This window comes from Conger conger, chromosome 4 (assembly GCF_963514075.1).
Source record: "Conger conger chromosome 4, fConCon1.1, whole genome shotgun sequence".
NCBI lineage: Eukaryota > Metazoa > Chordata > Actinopteri > Anguilliformes > Congridae > Conger > Conger conger.
The window spans coordinates 65,788,721-65,806,416 of record NC_083763.1 but is presented as its reverse complement, the minus strand read 5'-3'; the positions used below and the strand labels follow the sequence as shown (position 1 = coordinate 65,806,416).

General features: G+C 44.3%; 3 protein-coding genes across 4 annotated transcripts in view; 1 reads left to right on the top strand and 2 right to left on the bottom strand.

Annotated features, from left to right (window-relative positions):
- Positions 1 to 823: 823 nt before the first annotated feature.
- Positions 824 to 4,518, top strand: tyms (thymidylate synthetase). Its single transcript, XM_061238613.1, has 7 exons — positions 824 to 1,188; positions 1,501 to 1,574; positions 2,025 to 2,199; positions 2,459 to 2,560; positions 3,199 to 3,374; positions 3,838 to 3,909; positions 4,138 to 4,518. The coding sequence occupies exons 1-7, from the start codon at positions 966 to 968 to the stop codon at positions 4,273 to 4,275; spliced, it is 960 nt and encodes a 319-aa protein (XP_061094597.1). The 5' UTR covers positions 824 to 965; the 3' UTR covers positions 4,276 to 4,518.
- enosf1 (enolase superfamily member 1) lies at positions 4,311 to 11,763 on the bottom strand. The gene is made up of 16 exons (XM_061238612.1): positions 11,589 to 11,763; positions 11,256 to 11,358; positions 10,673 to 10,788; positions 10,409 to 10,495; positions 9,914 to 9,940; positions 9,545 to 9,617; positions 9,331 to 9,369; positions 8,426 to 8,508; positions 8,306 to 8,340; positions 8,121 to 8,208; positions 7,617 to 7,751; positions 7,009 to 7,050; positions 6,005 to 6,134; positions 5,462 to 5,561; positions 5,042 to 5,123; positions 4,311 to 4,743 (listed from the first exon to the last, which is right to left on the bottom strand). The coding sequence occupies exons 1-16, from the start codon at positions 11,670 to 11,672 to the stop codon at positions 4,651 to 4,653; spliced, it is 1,317 nt and encodes a 438-aa protein (XP_061094596.1). The 5' UTR covers positions 11,673 to 11,763; the 3' UTR covers positions 4,311 to 4,650.
- Positions 11,764 to 12,558: 795 nt separating this feature from the next.
- Positions 12,559 to 17,696, bottom strand: part of LOC133126139 (tyrosine-protein kinase yes) — a 40,624-nt gene continuing 35,486 nt past the window's right edge. For both annotated transcript variants that reach the window (XM_061237989.1, XM_061237990.1), the window contains exons 11-12: positions 16,807 to 16,938; positions 12,559 to 14,894 (exon numbers count right to left, since the gene is read on the bottom strand). In XM_061237989.1, coding sequence (XP_061093973.1) covers positions 14,686 to 14,894; positions 16,807 to 16,938 — 341 coding nt within the window. In that variant the 3' untranslated portion in view covers positions 12,559 to 14,685. The remainder of the gene's footprint in view (positions 14,895 to 16,806; positions 16,939 to 17,696) is intronic.

The following is a 17,696-nucleotide window of genomic DNA, read 5'->3' as shown; positions in this document are numbered from 1 at the left end:
GTCTATAGAGCGCGTGAAATTCAATTGTGTGACGCTAAGCTCACGTGACACAAATAACCAATCAATCATTAGGAAACAGTTTGTTGCTTGTGATAGGCTACGTACTGTACGTAGGCTTACAGCTAGTGGAAATTAGCCCGGGAAGCGCGCAAAAGTTCAATACATTAAGAACGTAATGTATTTGCGTATATATTCGATTTTTTTTTTTACCAAAGTAGGTATGGCCAGTAGGTTCTGTGGCCTATGACCAGGGTTGCCAACTCTCGCGAGACAGATCTTCGGAAACAAGCCCAAAACAAGCCCAACTCTATTATGGTCACATATTTATAATAAAAATTATTAAAACCATATAATATTATTATTACTATATATGGGTATGTGTTTATTAGTGTTTTGCTTGTTTTTGTCAAGGATTTGTACAGAACCAAAACGCAGGCGCAGACTGGTGTTGAAGTGAAAATGTCTTTTACTTTAGAAAATGAAATGAAAATATTCCAAACAAGGACCTCGCAGGGCTCAATAACAGAAGAGTATTATCAAAAAGGTATTTAACAGAACAGAAGACTAGAAAACAGAGAGCCGCACAGGCTTTAAAACTAGTCAGTTTTAGAGTTTACTAACACGCGACCATATTTTTAAAACAAGCCCAAAAAACGCAACCCGCGACTCGTGATTTTTTCTAGCAACTTTCAAGCCCAAAGCCGCTTATTATAAGCGGACTTGGCAACACTGCCTATGACTAGTACGTTTATTGCACAAGCTGAACCTAAAGTATAAACTCCTCCTTTAATCAGAGACAGAGCCAATATTTGACGTTGGAACTGAGTAGGCGGCGATTACTCTCCCTTGCCCGGGAGTTTTGAAGTGGCGTCATTCATTTTTGAGTAAATTCAGGTGTCGGATGCATCTTTCCTGCCACTGTCTTCAAAGGACCATTTCCCGCATTTAACTGCCGTAGTTTTAAAATGCCTCTAAATACAGAAATCAATGATTCTGCCAGTTACGACGATAAAGGGGAGAACGGAATTAGTTGTCCAACTGAGAAAAAATCGTTTTCTTTGTTTTGCGATGAGCGAGGCTATTTGAGCCAGGTAGATTACATTTTGCAGCACGGTTCCCGAAAAGGAGACCGCACAGGAACCGGAGTTATTTCAGTATTTGGCTCACAGGCAAGATACAGTCTCCGGGGTGAGTGATTTTCTTTCGAATTAGTTAGCTAACATTAGCTACGTGGCCTAACTAACTTCCACTGATACAATTTACCGGACTTTTGTATATTGTCATAAAGTAATGCATTTTTTATGAATAGTTTTCTTTTCACTGTTTCCGATGCTCCATGTCTAATTTTTATTATTACTTTTTAAAATAAAAGGCGCGTTCATTTTTCTTCCGTCCCACATGCAGGAACCAATGAGTGCTGTGTGCTGGTTGGCGGGAAGTGCTGTTGTGTTGTGGTAGAACTGTACATTGAATATTTATGATTTTGTGGTTTATTTACAGACCAATTCCCTTTGTTGACAACGAAGAGGGTTTTCTGGAAAGCAATCTTAGAAGAACTGCTGTGGTTTATTAAAGTAAGAACTGTATAATGAATAATCTATATCTTGGACAGACTTATGATACACGAAAGCGATACACACCAGAGTTAGAAATAGGCTAGTATTTTACTTACTCACTCGCGTGTTTGAATATCCTTACACCAATTATTAGCAAAATTACATTTGAAAAAGCATTTGCAGGAACAATCACACATTATCATGGTTGATAATCTACAGTAAAATGAATGAACTATCTTCCTGGGATACAAATAATTCCTAAATTGCAAACGTATATGCAATAATTATTCCTGGTTACATTTTTTGGTTTTGTTTACACTGATTAATGTAATTAATGTAATGTAATGTTTACCACTGAGAAGTTGACTGTGTGTGTAGCAGAGTGGTGATCACACAAGCTGGTTTCTTTCCAGCTGATGTTCTGCTGTATGACACCAAATTGTACCTGTTTGGCCATTTTTGTTACAGGGGTCAACAAATTCCAAAGAGCTGTCAGAGAAAGGTGTGAAAATTTGGGATGCAAATGGTTCTCGTGAGTTTCTGGACAAGAGTGGATTCATTGACAGGGAGGAAGGGGACTTGGGCCCTGTTTATGGTTTCCAATGGAGACACTTTGGGGCTGAATACAAAGACATGCACACAGGTAAATGTCACTTGCATGTCTGGTCTACACTGCTATAAAGAAGCAGATGATACAGTTTTGATTGCTCTTAAAGGACATTTTGGAATTGTTGACTTTTAAACATTTAACTGAACCGTTCCCATACTAAAATTGTTGCCATCGGTGCGACATTCCAGTGGGTAGATGAGGGGGAAACTGGATCAAAAGTATTATTAACCACAATGCGCAAATACTTTAGGAGACCCGACTTGTGAGAACAGTTTCCTTGACTTTTCTACAGATTACACTGGACAAGGAGTAGACCAGCTGCAGAAGATCATTGATACCATAAAGACCAACCCTGAGGACCGGAGGATCATTATGTGTGCTTGGAATCCAAAAGGTATTTCCTTTGCCCTTTAGAAAAATTCAGTTTACTCAATCAGCTACCATTTTTTACCCATCTCTACAGTCTTAAGGACAGTACATAGTTGACCAATGCATGATTGTTGCCACTAGCGATTCTCATATTTGATGGTAGGTCACAACGATTATTAGTTTAAACTAAAATGATGGATCAAATGTCATTGAAACCTTATTTCTAGAACGTTCTCATCTGTAATCATCTTTAGCGAAGTGTCATCGCCTAGCCACAGTTGAGCTCGCAATGACTCCAATTTGGCAAAGCTTTCTTAGTCCATACTTTTCATGAGTGGCAGAGTTCAAAATTAAAGTCTAGCGATAAAGTAATGTTGGTGCGATATAGCAGTATCCATCGGCCGATGATACATTAAACTGGCCTTTACACAGACCATCATGTACAATAATTAGTGGACATTCTCTATGTCAAGAGTAAAGTGAATTTTCTCTCTGTATTGCACATGAGTCTATGTAAAACTATTCCAATGGGTGAAATTTTGTAGCTGATGGACAAAACTGAATAATTTGAATACTGTCTGTAATGCAAATCCCTGAACAGGCTCTGAGGTTTCTGCAGTCCAGGTGTAAGATTTGTTGCATCCTCCATTTCTCTCGTCCCAGACATGCCCCAGATGGCCTTGCCCCCCTGCCATGCCCTGTGCCAGTTCTACGTGTGTGACGGAGAGCTGTCCTGCCAGCTGTACCAGCGGTCGGGAGACATGGGCTTAGGTGTGCCCTTCAACATCGCCAGCTACGCCCTGCTCACGTACATGATCGCCCACATCACTGGGCTGAAGGTACGCCATGCCGGACTCGCAGCGCTGGCCACTTTTCACAATAAAAGTATCAAGTCACCCCCAAGAAAATTGGTCCCTGGTAAAAAGTGTATGTTTAGGGCCAAATATCTCCAAATCAAAAGTTGATGCATGTTGTCTGAGGTGAGAGATTAATTCAACACGACAAAATATCCCTACATTCAAATTTACAACGATTTAGGGTTTTCTTTACAATGTTTTGGACCTCTAAATATCACATTTTGTGCCACAACCCAGCAAACTTTAAATGGCTGTACTGGGAAAATGAAATGGAGTATGAAGCTTGAGTTTTCAGGGATTTTATAGATCATAATTGTCTACTAACGCACAGAAAGAAAAATACAAGAGGTGCTGTGGAGCAACCTCCTGGAGTTGGTGTGCAAGGGCCCTATGTCATTTGGTGTTCTGTCTGTCACTGACTGTTGGGATCGCTCCTCTTCCACAGCCTGGTGACTTTGTGCACACTTTGGGAGACGCTCACGTTTACAGCAACCACATCGAGCCTCTGAAACTCCAGGTATGTTGCTTACCGTTCAAGGCCATGACTGAATTGTACATAATTGCTGTGTGCAGAGCCTTTTTGATGCAGTTTTTCCAGCCATGGAAGGAGCAGAGAATTTTCAGTGTCCTGGAAAATATTTTTAGAGTAATACTGTAGGCCAAAACCACAGGTGTGTGTGTGTGCGTGCGTGCGCGCGCGCGCGCGATCGAGTCGGATCGTGCCTCATTCCTCACTTCCTTTCAGCTCCAGAGGGAGCCCCGCCCCTTTCCCAAGCTGAAGATCCTACGCACCGTGGAGCGCATCGATGACTTCCACGCTGAAGATTTTGAAATCTGCAACTACAACCCCCATCCCACAATTAAAATGCAAATGGCAGTTTAGATGTATGCTGGAATATGAATTTGTGTGTGTAATAATACTGTCATTCTCCAGTGGCCTTTTGCATGTTTCTGTTACGTTAGATTTTTGGGTGTCACTAAGTATAAAACCCGGGGGAAATGGCAGGAATTTATTTTACTGTAAATATTGTTTGTACATCGTTTAATATTTTTGTTTAGTGATGCAGGATGATTCTGACCTTTGTACAAATCTAATACAAATCTTGTGCCGCTACAACAAAAGAAAGTTCTTACAAATTAATTAAAATTAATATTAAAGTTCATCTATAATACCAACAAAGCAGCATATCTGTTACTTACACTTTTCATATTACTGCAGTAATCAGATTGGTGTCAGTGCTTAACTGTAAGGTGCTGATCAGCGTCCTGGATGGCCCTGCCACACGTCCCCCTGAGGGTACTGGTGCTGCAGCACCGATTCCTCCAGCATCTCTGTGGAGTACCCTGGGTCCTGCACAAACCACACGGTTCCCACACAATGACAACTGGGCTAAGAACATTACAATGCACCTTCTCACAGTGCAGCAGGGATACTCAAGCCTGTTCCTGGACATCAGCACCTTTCATACATAAAATGTAGCTCAAAATACTTTACATGCAGCACAATATTTTGGTTTCAAATGTAGAAATGCTCTGGATTAAAGTGTCCACCAAAAGGACTGAAAGCATTTCTAGTCTTCCTAACCCGCGTGTTAAATGTAATGAGAAGGTTTGACCGTTGAAAAAAACCTTTGGCAGACTTAACTCACCTTCGGTGGCATGTAGTGGGCATTCTGAATCTCAACCGGACTTTTAAAGTGCTCATGGAGATGATCCACGTACTCACACATCCTAAAGAAAAACAATGTAATGATGTATTACAGACAGGAGAGGGTGCTATAAGCACACCAGATATTTCAGTTCCTTGAGAATTGATGTCAGGGTTGAATTATTGACTTAAATGTGTCCAGACTATTCAGGCATCTAAGTTTGTGTCCAAGACCAATGCAGAGATTTTGAAAAAAGCTAACTAATGCACCACTACTTCATATAAAAAAATATACGCAGCTGCTGTAATGTAATGTAATCAATACTGTTCAAAATAATTAACTGTTGAAATTCATACTGTGTTAATGCACGTTTATGCCGTTAAGGAGAAGGTCACCGAGTGTCTGCCTGTGAGCACTGACCGGTTGTGGAGGCTGGCAGACACGGAGATGTAGTCGAAGAGTATCAGGTGCTGCACCAGCTCACAGAGACCCACTCCCCCTGCATGGGGGCACACAGGCACTGCCCAAAACACAGCAGGCACACTGTCAACTCACAACCACCCTGCATTCAAAGCACAGCACCATTTACAACACAACTTCATTTAGATACAGCATTTAGATGAAGACAAGTGATCATGCACAATGTCATGTACAATGTCATCACAGAAAGAAAGTTGGAAAGCACCTTAATAAATGACTATTTTAGTATTGCATCTAGCTAGCAGAATCATGCCTTCACCACAGACTGACCCAGTTAGCTATGGGCACTGGCTGTACCGGTGTTCCTTTGGGTCAGAGGTCAGAGTCTTGAGTAGCATTACATTACATAACAAGACATAAGGACCCTAGAGGAAAGTACGGTTCCGAGTCCTAGCATGACCACACAAGGTACAATGTGAACCCTTGAAGAACACATCCACTTAGATTAGGTACGTGCAGGTGAGCGGCCGGGCGGGGTCTCACCCTGGAACTTGCAGGCCATGAGGAGCACGGCCAGGTTCTCGTTGACGCTGCCCAGCCTGCAGCTGTCGATCTGCACAAACTGCAGCGCAGAGGCCTGCAGCAGCTGCTTGAACATCACCCGGTTATGACACTGCAGGGGGGGAGGCCGTGCCAGTCACAACAAATCACTCGCATTCAAAATGCGGCTCACTTTTTTAATGACATTCACATTTTTGCGTTATGATATTTAAAAAAAGGTTGCCTGCAACAAATGATGGGCAATTTCTATTGCTTTTTTGACATATCTTTATGATCAATAAAATATAAAAAGTAACTTTCAGAAACGTAAGACCTCAGCTACCTACTTGAAAAGCATTTCAAAATCTTGAAAAGCATCTCAGTAGAATGTCTGTATCAGCCATATATCTAATTTCTGCTACAACCTGTTTCAACAGAACCAAACCTGCTTCTACAGCTGACAGATAAACAAGCCAGAGACACCTACCCCCTGCCAATAAGGGCTTGAGTTTTCAGACTGCCACTGTTTTTGCTTATAATCTGAACTACAAACGCAATACACGGTGGACCAAAATCAAAATGAAATGAAATAAATCATAAGGGCTTTTCAACCGTCCTTCAACAAAAGGGCTGTTTAGGGATGTGCTTTCAAAAGCATTTTTTTCTGTTTTGATTGATTAAGGTTTTGAAGTCACATTCAGCCCACAGTCTCTAACAGCTTGCGCTGTACGCCGACAGATGCTGTGACATGTTTAACTAAATTTAGAACAATGGAGAGCATACAAACACTGTCAGTTAGGATTGTTCCACTCGTCATCAAACGAAAGTTTGCCATGCGTTACATACACGCAGGAATGAAAATGCCCATCAGAGCCGAAACTAGACACGCGCATGAATGATGACAGCACAGGTGAGGTCAGCCAACGTCATTATTACAGGTGAGCTGAGCACCTGGCAGACGCACGACTCTCCCTAATCAAAGAGCAGCTGAATGTCACATGACTCACCTGCTCGCCAGTGGCCACGCCGATGCCGAGCGGAGCCAGGGCCTGCAGCAGAGAGGAGTGAGGGGTAGTGAGGGGTAGTGAGGGGTAGAGAGGGGTAGAGAGGGGGAGTGAGGGCTAGTGATGGTATGAGTCACAGCGCACGGCCCTTAATGAGCAGGTGCACACAGCCTCTGCGTCAGCCTCCCACAGAGTCAGAGCAGACCTGTGGCTCTAAATCCTGCTGACATGGCTGGAGGCGGGGCCTCTCGTACAGTGCTGTAATCACAGGGCCTCCTCAGCCACCGCAGACCAGCGGTAGCCCACTCCAGGCCCGACAGCAGCCCGGTCTGATGGCCTAGCCAGGCTGGGAGTGCATGTTAATGTGCGCAGTCGATTAGGGCCATGGGTGTCAGCCATCTGTCGGCTCACTGCGTTTCCCATGCCTTCCCTGAACTCCTCATCCCCTAACCCCCCCCCCCCCCCCCCCTTCCTGTACACCACTCTCTTCCTGGGACTGAGATTCAACGCAGCTTCACTGACGACAATAACAACGTCAGAACACTACATGACAATGAGAATGGGGCGTTCAGCCCCTCTGTGCTCTGTTCTCCCTCCCTGCCCAGCCGTACCTTGGAGATGGTCGCATGGCCCAGGATGTCGTCGGGGGACGTGGGCTCCTCGATCCACAGCGGCTGGAACTCCGCCAGGCTGGTCACCCAGGTTACGGCCTCCCCCACGTCCCACCTCTGGTTGGCGTCGATCATCTGGAAGGGGAGAGGGCGGAGGTAGCAGGCCGTTTTCCACGACACGCAGCAGCTAAACACCTCCCTTCATCCCTTCTCCCAGAACAGACACCAGCGAAGCAGCAGGGAGATGGCTCCTGAGGCAGAGCGGAGGGATCAGAGCCAATTTCCCCACGTCCAGATGCACATCCCCATAGCCTTCATAACGCTCCCCCGAGTCCAATTAACGCCAGAGCCGGTCTGCCGTTTGGCAGTGACACAGCTGCAGGCCAGGGAAGCCCTCCAGGCGCTCAGCGAGAATGAAAGCGTCTCACTGGTACACTGTGAATAATGCACACTGAACACAGACTGCAATCAGCTCCTTTCACAAAGGTGCCAGATCCGTCTTACCAGAGTGTTGCTGGGTCCGATTATCTGCCTGATGAGACGGCACCTACGGATGTCATCCTGCAGGTCCACCCCCACCTTCACTTTGAACCTACGGAGAGGCGGCATTTACGCTTCAATACACACGAGCGTACACACAGGCACACACACCGCTCAGACATACCCATGCACGTGTACACGCATCTCACCTCGTCCAGCCATCTTTCAGTGCCTCAGTGCAGAGCTGCAACAACACAGAAATGTTTACAACACAGTAAATTAACTGGTTCATTCATTTTCTAATATATTTAAACAGCTGTGTTTGAGACCTGTTTGAGCTGCTGGTCAGGGTATCCTATCCAGGCACAGGAAGTGGTGTATGCTGGGTACCCCTCCTTCAGCATCTGCTCCTCTGGGGTCCAGCAGCAGAGGTCATGTGACAGGGTGAGAGCAGGGCACAGATTAATGAACTTCTCATAGAAAAGTGCTGATCTAGGATCAGTTACCCATGTCCTTCTATCATAATCTTATCCATTAAGATCTAACACACAAAACTGATCTCAGCAGCCCTAATCTGACATGCTTTACTGCATATGGGCCAATGCTACTTCTCTCTTTGACTTTTAAATGCAGATGTCAGCTAAAAAAAAGACAGTTGTTGGGACATACATAACTAAGATCAAGTAAACAAAGGTTTTGCACTGTGAGAAAGATTTATGGTACAATTGAGGCTGGATTCAAATCCTGATTGTTCCAACAACATTTCTCACAGAAATTGATTATTTAATTAAAATTTAATTTCAGAAGATTGGAGCATTGACAATAGATTTCATTGTTGTTCAAATGCATACATACAGTATTTGTGTGAATAGTACCATTAGTCATTTAACATTTTATACCCGGGCTGCCCAATCCTGCACCTGGAGATCTTCAGTCCTATAGGTTTAGATAAATAGATAGATAGATATACCTTATTGAACCATGTGGGGTAGTTTGTCCTCTGCATTTGACCCATCCTATTCACTTAGGAGCAGTTGGCAGCTACAGTAAAGCGCCTTGGTCAAGAGCAATGGCAGGAGCACACCTAAAGATCTCCAGGAACAGGGTTGGGCAGCCCTGATCTCACTGTTGAATGAGGTGTGCTTTGTTAAGGTTGGAGCGCAAACCTACAGGACAGTATATCTACAGGAAGAGGGATGTATGCACATATGTCAAGCCACCGATTGCAACACACCTCTTTGACCTTTCCCTTCTTGACCTTTCAGCAGTATATCTACAGATGAAAATAACATTTTTAATATAGCATGCATATTTTATAACTGCTACTGACAAGTGAACAGAAGGTGCAATATTGAAGTGCTATATTTACACTGCACAAGCATTTTGCTGCGTAAACAATTTCAGTGGAAGACATAACAGAGGATGTGAATAATTAAAGAGAAACTCACCCAAGGCCTCTTGTTCTGTGAGAGCATCAGTGATATATCTGAAGTCGATGCACGATATTAGTTTTTTGGCATCCTGAGGCAAGGAGACACAGTACAGCCATCACACATTCACAATCAATCATGATTCAAATTTCCTTATTTAAAAACACACTCATGCGTGAGACATAACATTGAAAAATAACTACGAAAATAATTTCAAACCTGTTTGATTACATTTATGACTATAAAACACAAAGCAGAATATGAACAATGCATTGCAATACATTAAAAAACAACAGTTAATTTGCTTCACAGTCCAAAGATGTCAGAAATAAAGATCACTGAAATATGTTCAATGCAAAAGCACTCACATTTTTCAGGAAAACTTACCATGTCTACTAGCAACTTCCAAAGTGGCTGTTCAGAAAAACAAACAGACAGAAAGCAATGTAAGATTACTCAGGTCCAATATAAATGACTTCATTCTTGATAAGAAAACACAAATGCCAAACAGGAACTGGGCAACTGGGCTATTTTGGCTCTTTGTCAGCGTTGAGAACAATGAAAGGATATAAATCATGGGTCTGTGGCACCATTACATTAATGGCATTTGGCAGAAGCTCTTATCCAGAGCGAAGTACAGTTGATTAGACGAAGCAGGACAGTCCTCCCCAGGAGCAATGCAGGGTTAAGGGCCTTGCCGAACCTGCTGGGACCACCAAACTTGTGGGTCCCAGTCATGTACCTTAACCACTACGCTACAGGCCGCCCCAGGCATCAGAGACCTGGGGAGGGAGCAGTAAAGGCTGTGGTGTGGTGGAGCAGCTGTGTGCCACACTGACAGCAGGCTAAGGGCCTGGGTACTGGTGATGAAGGGACACCCACCTTTCCCTCCGCCCTGGCCCACAGGTCCCACACTGCATTCAGCACTGCGGCGGTAGCCAACTGGATCACCCCTTTCTCTGGCCCAATCTGTGGCACAGGGTGAAAACCCCACGCCTCACTCCTCACACACCTCTCTACAAACAGTCAACTGGGATAAATGACTTCAGCAGATACTCTTACATTCAAATGAATCTATTTCCTTCATTCATCCACACAGGTATGTTATTGTGTTGGGATGATCAAACGAAAGCTGTGATTCTTTACCCATCTCATCTGCCCATCGCTGGTCAGGAGCCGGTAGAAGGCTCTGAAGTCGCTGACAATCTCCTCTAGGCATGTCCCCACCACGAACGCAGAGAGGGCCTCCACTGCACACACAACTGCACACACACAGTGCGGGGAACGGACGCCAAATTACGCCAAATTATGCCCACTGCCAAATAAGCAACGGAACTATTTCAATTACTGCAGATGGGTTATTCCACAGAAGGGTTGGTGGCATTTACAAATTGGACAACATGTGTCTTTGATTAACTTTTGAACCAATTGTATTTAATGTAATTTTATTATGAAAGCATACTTGAATCTTTAAAAATGATAGTGCTAATGCTCGTTTTATTAGCATTTCCAAGGAACGCTTTGAAAACATAACACGAGACAAATATATATATTGGGCGGGAATCACCACTAGATGGTGCCAGGCAACAATGTTTACATGAACATAACAGATGGCAAGGCGCCACATAAAATAACGGCATGGAGGTGCCATAGGCACTGGAGGTGCTTGAATGTGATATAAACCAACATAGGGATAGGAAATAACTCCGTATTGCAGCACAAATCTTACCGATTTCCGTGCCTTTTCCTAAGGTGAACGTTAGGCCGTACCCCTTCAATCCACCGTCTGTCTCGATGACAACATAGGCAACGGAGTAATCTGGGTCTGTGTGCTGCCGAGAGCGAGTCACATGATGAGTCACATGATCATCACCTTTACATACAATTACGATACGAGGCTTTAATTACAATCGACATCGTACTGAAAGTAGCTGAATACATTAGGTATTTGTTAAACGATAGGAATACGTAAGTTAAGTAAATCCACGCCTCCACTTTTGAGAAATTAAGTTGCTGCTCAGTTGACAAATGCATGTAAAAAATGCTCCTTGAATACACCGACCATTGCATCCGAACCATGTTGCTCCAACGAAGTAGGGAATCGAACATCGCTGACAGACAATCTAGTAATTTTTGCCTTAAGCATTCTGCAATTTGATTAGTTTTATACCGTTGTCAACTTTGTAGTTTGAGTGCCGCTCTTTGAATATGTAGACAGCGACCCCCATAGAAGCCAATTGAGAGTGCATCCGAACCAGGAAGTATAATGTTTTCGCTCAACAGAACATGCGCAATTGTGTCTTTGGTCACGTGCATAATCACGTGTACAACGAGAGAAGCGCTGAACGAGTTAGGTCAAAGCCATTTTCCCTTTTACATAGTTGATAAACTCAAAATAAAAGTTTTCACAGGGCTGAGATTGACGGTACATGTATGCTTGTGGCAAGAACCCCCCACGTTCACAGATTGCAAATAAATACAGGAGGCATAAATGGAAATTGGTAAAGGGTAAATTCCCCAGATATTATGAAGTATTTTTTCCACACAGAGAAAGTGATCAGTGTGGAATAGCTTACCAGGCCATGTAGTGGAGGCTGAAACATTGGGGGTTTTCAAGACCAGGCTTGATACGGTGCTAGATACCATTTAGCTTTCAGGCAAACTAACACTTTGGAGGAAGCAAAGCGAGCATTAGTGGACTGAATGGCCGGTCCTCACCCTTATGTTATGTAACTATTCTATTTTGCGAAAAGGCAGAAGAACATGAACTGTACACGATTACATTGAAAACTGTGGCATATCAGTCTGTACGTAATCGTTTGAATCAATCAGTGAGAAAAGAAAATTGAACTAATGACAGGGTCAAATGAAGATAACATTTGGGTCCATTCCAACATTTGTTGTGCTGCGAAAAGGATAAAAGGCAAATTCCTGGAGTCCCCCAGCTACACACACACCAAAGAAAATCCAAAGGGAAAGAGAAAACGAATCATGATACCAGCTGTACAAATAAATGCAACAAGGCAATGTAGTAAAAGCGGGAAATGTTTTATTATTTTTACTCTGTACAAATTCAAATAACTAACCCATTTTGTACCAGAACCTTCTTTCGCGTTTAGCTTCCTTTTCCAGTTTTTAAACCTTGAAAAAAACAGTGTTTTCATGCCGTCGTTTTAAACTTTTCTGTATAAAATTAGAGGTTTTCAAAACTTTGTACAAGCCCTTTATCAAATCCTCTGTCACAACCGAAATAAAGAGGAGCATGGAGGATGTAAAAAGGATGGCACTGCGAGGGTCAGTTTTGTTTTGTTCGGGACTGAGCATCAAAACTGTGGTAGGTAAGAGGTCAGAGAACAACGATCTGGTGCGCCCAGGAGACCGTTTCGTTGTACATACATACTGCATTATTTACTACACTTGGTATGAGTCCTGTTACTGTCACAGTTTCAAACACGATCACGGATGGGTCCCACAGAGCAGAACTACAAATACTTCTACATTCAAATAAAATCGAAGAAACGAAATAAAAACGAAACCGAACAGGTCTTGGATGAAACCAGCAGAACACAAACGTGTAGGCCTACCATGTGCATAATGATATTGCTTTATTCCAATCTTTGATGTAGAGGTAACCAACCCTTAAAATAAAAAAGAGGAAAAATTATCTTAAGTAAAATGTATTCACCACTTGTATCTGGCTGGTTCAAATACACGTATTTCATCAACTTACAAAAAAAAAAAAAAAAAAAAAAAAACTGGTACAGAGCATAACGGCGTTACATCTACGACTGAAGACAAACTGCTTGAAATCCGGGACGCCACTTCCAAATAAGGTAATAATAATAAAAACATTAAAAAAGATTAACACAGTGAACAATCTTGAAATGTAGTACTTTGGCAGCAATTCCAGACTAAGATAAAGTGGCATTTTTCACTGGGTGGAAGATCAATCACAATACACTGATATTTTTACTCATACTCGTAGTGTGGCGCCTAAAAGGGCATGTTCACAGTGGGCTCCGCTCTAATGCTTACAATGAAATACTTGGAACTTGTGCATCCTGGTCCACAGTTCTTTTGTAGTGCTATGATACGTCCCAGAACAATGCACTTTCTTTGAAGTATAGTCCCAGCATGTCAACACTGAATGAATACTCATTTTCTGTTTGGCCATTGTTGGCCCCGCATGGCGTTTTTCAGGTGTCACGGTGACACGTGCACTTTTTCAGTCTGGCTTCTGTGATTTAACACATTCTGAGAGGAATTATTCCGTTACTTTAAATCAGCAGCTGTCTAGTTTTATGGCACTTGCCCTGAAATTGATATTTTCATACTGTTACGGAAATGTTGAGTTATTTAAGGACAGGGGAGCATCATGATAAACATGTTCTTTTAAGATCTTCTAACACAACAATGTTTCAAGTTCTTACAATCACACAAAGAAATCAACAAATAAGGAATTAGTAAACCTACAGATCTTCACTATCCAAATCACCTATGTAGAAAAACGATACACAAATTTCTCCTTCAGCAACCCTGATGAAATGTGCTGAAAGCAGTGCATTCACTCTTTTATTTTCCATGATTTCTCTAAATATATTCTCAGCTCAGATTTCATCAAGCACTGCGTTCCACTCCCGTGCCCTCTTGATTTGAAAGCCCACGCTCTCTTTTCAGGCTCCTCGCCCGGTAAGTTTACAGCACAATGCAATGCTTTTATGATTCTACAGGACTGAAAGGTTACACTGAATAATTGGTCACTTGAAATTTACATTTGAATCAGATACACATAAGGAGAAAAAGAAATGAAGAAAATGTCTATACAACAAAGACCTTCAGTACCTGCAATAAACATTTGTGGCATGTTGAGGATTAGTGTTTGAAATGGACAAAATTACGAAAAAAACAAAAAACGATTTTTAAAAAATGAAGGAAAAAAGCAGTGGTTTGTGCAACTGAACCGTTCTTCCAGTTTGCTTTTTTCTTTTTCTAACAGCACGCTACTCTTTGCTTCTTCTTTTTTTCCCCTCCAAATTCATTTTCAGTCCTGAAACCGTCTCCTGTACTGGTTTCCTCCCAGAGTGAGAGCGCCTCTGGTGGATGAAATAGGTAGCGCAGAGCAGAGTTGCGGTCGTAGCGTAGCGTAGCATGTTGGAGCTCTATAGGTTGTCTCCCGGCTGGTACTGCGGCTCTGTGGCGGTGAAGTAGTCCTCCAGGAAGGACTGGATGTACTCGAAGGTGGGCCTCTCGTCCGGGTCTTTTTTCCAGCAGACCTTCATCATCTCGTGCAGGGATTCGGGGCAGCCCTGTGGGCAGGGCATCCGGTACCCCCGCTCCACCTGCTCCAGGACCTCCCGGTTCACCATGCCTGCAGGGAGGGCAACACCCAGTCACTCCACAGTACTGTGAGGCCGCACATTCACAGCCACTCAAGAGCACAATGACATTTTATCCTTCAGAGTACGCCAACAGAAAACTGCCAATGTGGACAAGTTTTTATTCCATCCTCCTCCCCTCTAGGACTGGGTCGTCATTTTCTATTTGCTGTGACAATCTTGATAAACACACTACGCTAATGCTTTTTTTCCGGGACAGCAGTTTGGCACTCTTAAGTAATGAAATTCTATGACTATTTGCCAAAGATTAAAAACACATTTTGTGGAACCGTATATAAATATTAACTTTCCGGGATTATTATATTTCTTCTGGGAGATTTAGCACGCTGCCATTCTGAATTCTATTACGGACATGCCACACAAATCCACAGGGTCGGCCCTACACGTGCACCTGACACGATTTCAGCTGAGGCCAGCAGTCTGCCGGCAGCAGGCAGCCCTATTCTCAGCAACACTGCAGCCTACAGGCCGAGTGCGGTACTGCGCTCTTCCGCTGCTCAGTATCGGTCTCTGTGGAGCAGCAGGGATGTCGTGACCTTAAGGCTAAAATGGGAAATCCCACGGCCTGGTCTTTTGGAGGACAGGCAGTGGAATGAGCATGATCTCATTCACCCTTTCGTCTTCACCGCAGGTCACATTCTCTCATGCATAAAATCACATCGCCGGACCTGTGTGTGTGTGCGCTGTGCCACGGAACCCACTGCGTGGGTCTCTTTAATCAAACAACTCCATCAGGTTTTATCACAATCACTAATCCTACTACTACAGAGAGAAATGAGAACTGCACAGGGGAGGGCGAAAGCCACCGTGAGCGAGTGAGGAGCGCGTTTTCGGGCCGATGATGCGGCGGCTCGGGACAGATGGCGGGTGAGACCTCAGAATGCGCGCGCGGGCCAGATGGCTCCCGGCTCCCAGCAGCGCCCGTGTCCCAGCCTCGCAGGAGGAGGAGCGGGGGCCTGACCCGAGGCCCTGGCTGACCCCTCACACACACATCACACCCATACCACACTCGTATATCACAGGCTCCAGGACTCGGCCAAAACCGACAGGAAAAAGGGAGGCAGCCAAGCCGTTTCTACCAGAGCTTCCTGACCCAGGCTGTTGCCTGAGCGCGGGTGCGTTGGGGTGTACGTTCCCCCCTGTATTCCACCCCTTTACCGTATCCAGCATGGATGGTGCATGACTCCCTGTGCGGCTGGAGCCCGGCAAGCACACCGCCATTACGGCTCATCACAACACTGCACGGGAACGCAGTCGCAGTGCGGGACTGAAACGTCCCGTTGGTTTAGTGGAGATATGAGCGCTGAGAGGGGTGCCCTGGGCTCTCCCGGCACATCAGGATGAAAGGCCCTCACGCGCTCACTCAGCTGAGAGACTACACCACTCACAGCCTCCGCCACCGGCAGGCAACAAAGCTCCCACACAATAAAACACAACACTCGACTTAAGCAGAGACGCTCCGGGCTGTCTGTGGCTTTACAGCACACTTTCACAGCAGTCGCCGTCCTGCAGCATGCCAAAAACAGCGCTAAAAAAAGAAAGCGGAAGCTATTTTTCTTGCAGCTTTTATGAGAAAATAAAAATCACTGTCAACCTTCCATTGCAAATACACATGAATAAATCAAACTGACTAACTACACAAATGTGAATCCACGCTGACAAAGGACTGACACAGATGGCATACTGAATGGTAATGGTGCATGAAACTAAATATGATCCTCACACAATTAAGAATCTGTCCCAGGTAAATATAAGATGACATGATTTAAACTCCTCCTGCAGTCACATCTGCGCTTCCCTCCGTGAATTATCGCCATGGGAGACAGGCTAATTAAGCGTGTTCAGAGCTGCGCGGCGTTCGCTCGCTCCCGTCAGCCACCTCACCTGGATAGGGCACTCGGCCCTTGGTCACCAGCTCGGTCAGCAGGATGCCGAAGGACCAGACGTCCGACTTGATGGTGAAGCGGCCGTACAGCGCGGCCTCGGGGGCCGTCCATTTGATGGGGAACTTGGCCCCTGCAACGGGAGGAGACAGAGTGTGAGCGCAGGGCTACTGTGTGTCAGAGGAAATGTAAGATAGGGTAGACGGAACAGATTACTTCAATGAACCCTGTGGGGTAAATCGTCTTCTACGTTGGACCCATCCTAGTTACTTAGGGGCAGTGCCTTCGTACACTTGACGTGCATGTCTTTCAATGTGGGAGGAAACCAGAGTACCCGGAGTAAACCCACACGAGGAAGGGGAGAACATGCAAACTCCACCCAGGACCTCCTTGTGAGGCAACAGTGCTAACCGCTATGCCACCGTGCCACCCCATAGTTAGTGTGAGAAGGTATGAGTGCGTAAGCACAAGTTTAAGTATGTGAGTGTATGAGAGTAAGACTGTGTGTAAGCGTGTATGAGTGACTATGAGGGTAAGAGTGCAATAAGACACAGTACAGAAGCTGCATGGATGCTGTCTTTATAAATGAGGCTTGCTTTGTGAAGTCAACGCAGCTTTTAATTAAGATTCACAAGCCATCAATCATGATTATGTGGAGAGGGCTTTAACGCATTTTTCATATCAGACTTGATTCTGGGATTAAATAGAGAAGGCCTGATGGAGAACTTTTGATTTCTGGTCATACCAAATGGAAAAACAAACAAATGTACTATAGGCAGGATCAAATGCTCATAGCTCCATAGTTACAGGAAAAGAAACAAAAGTCTAATCCTTTTACATAACCGTTTCCGTGCTAATCGTGATGCAGAAATAAGCGTTCAGTCAGAGGCA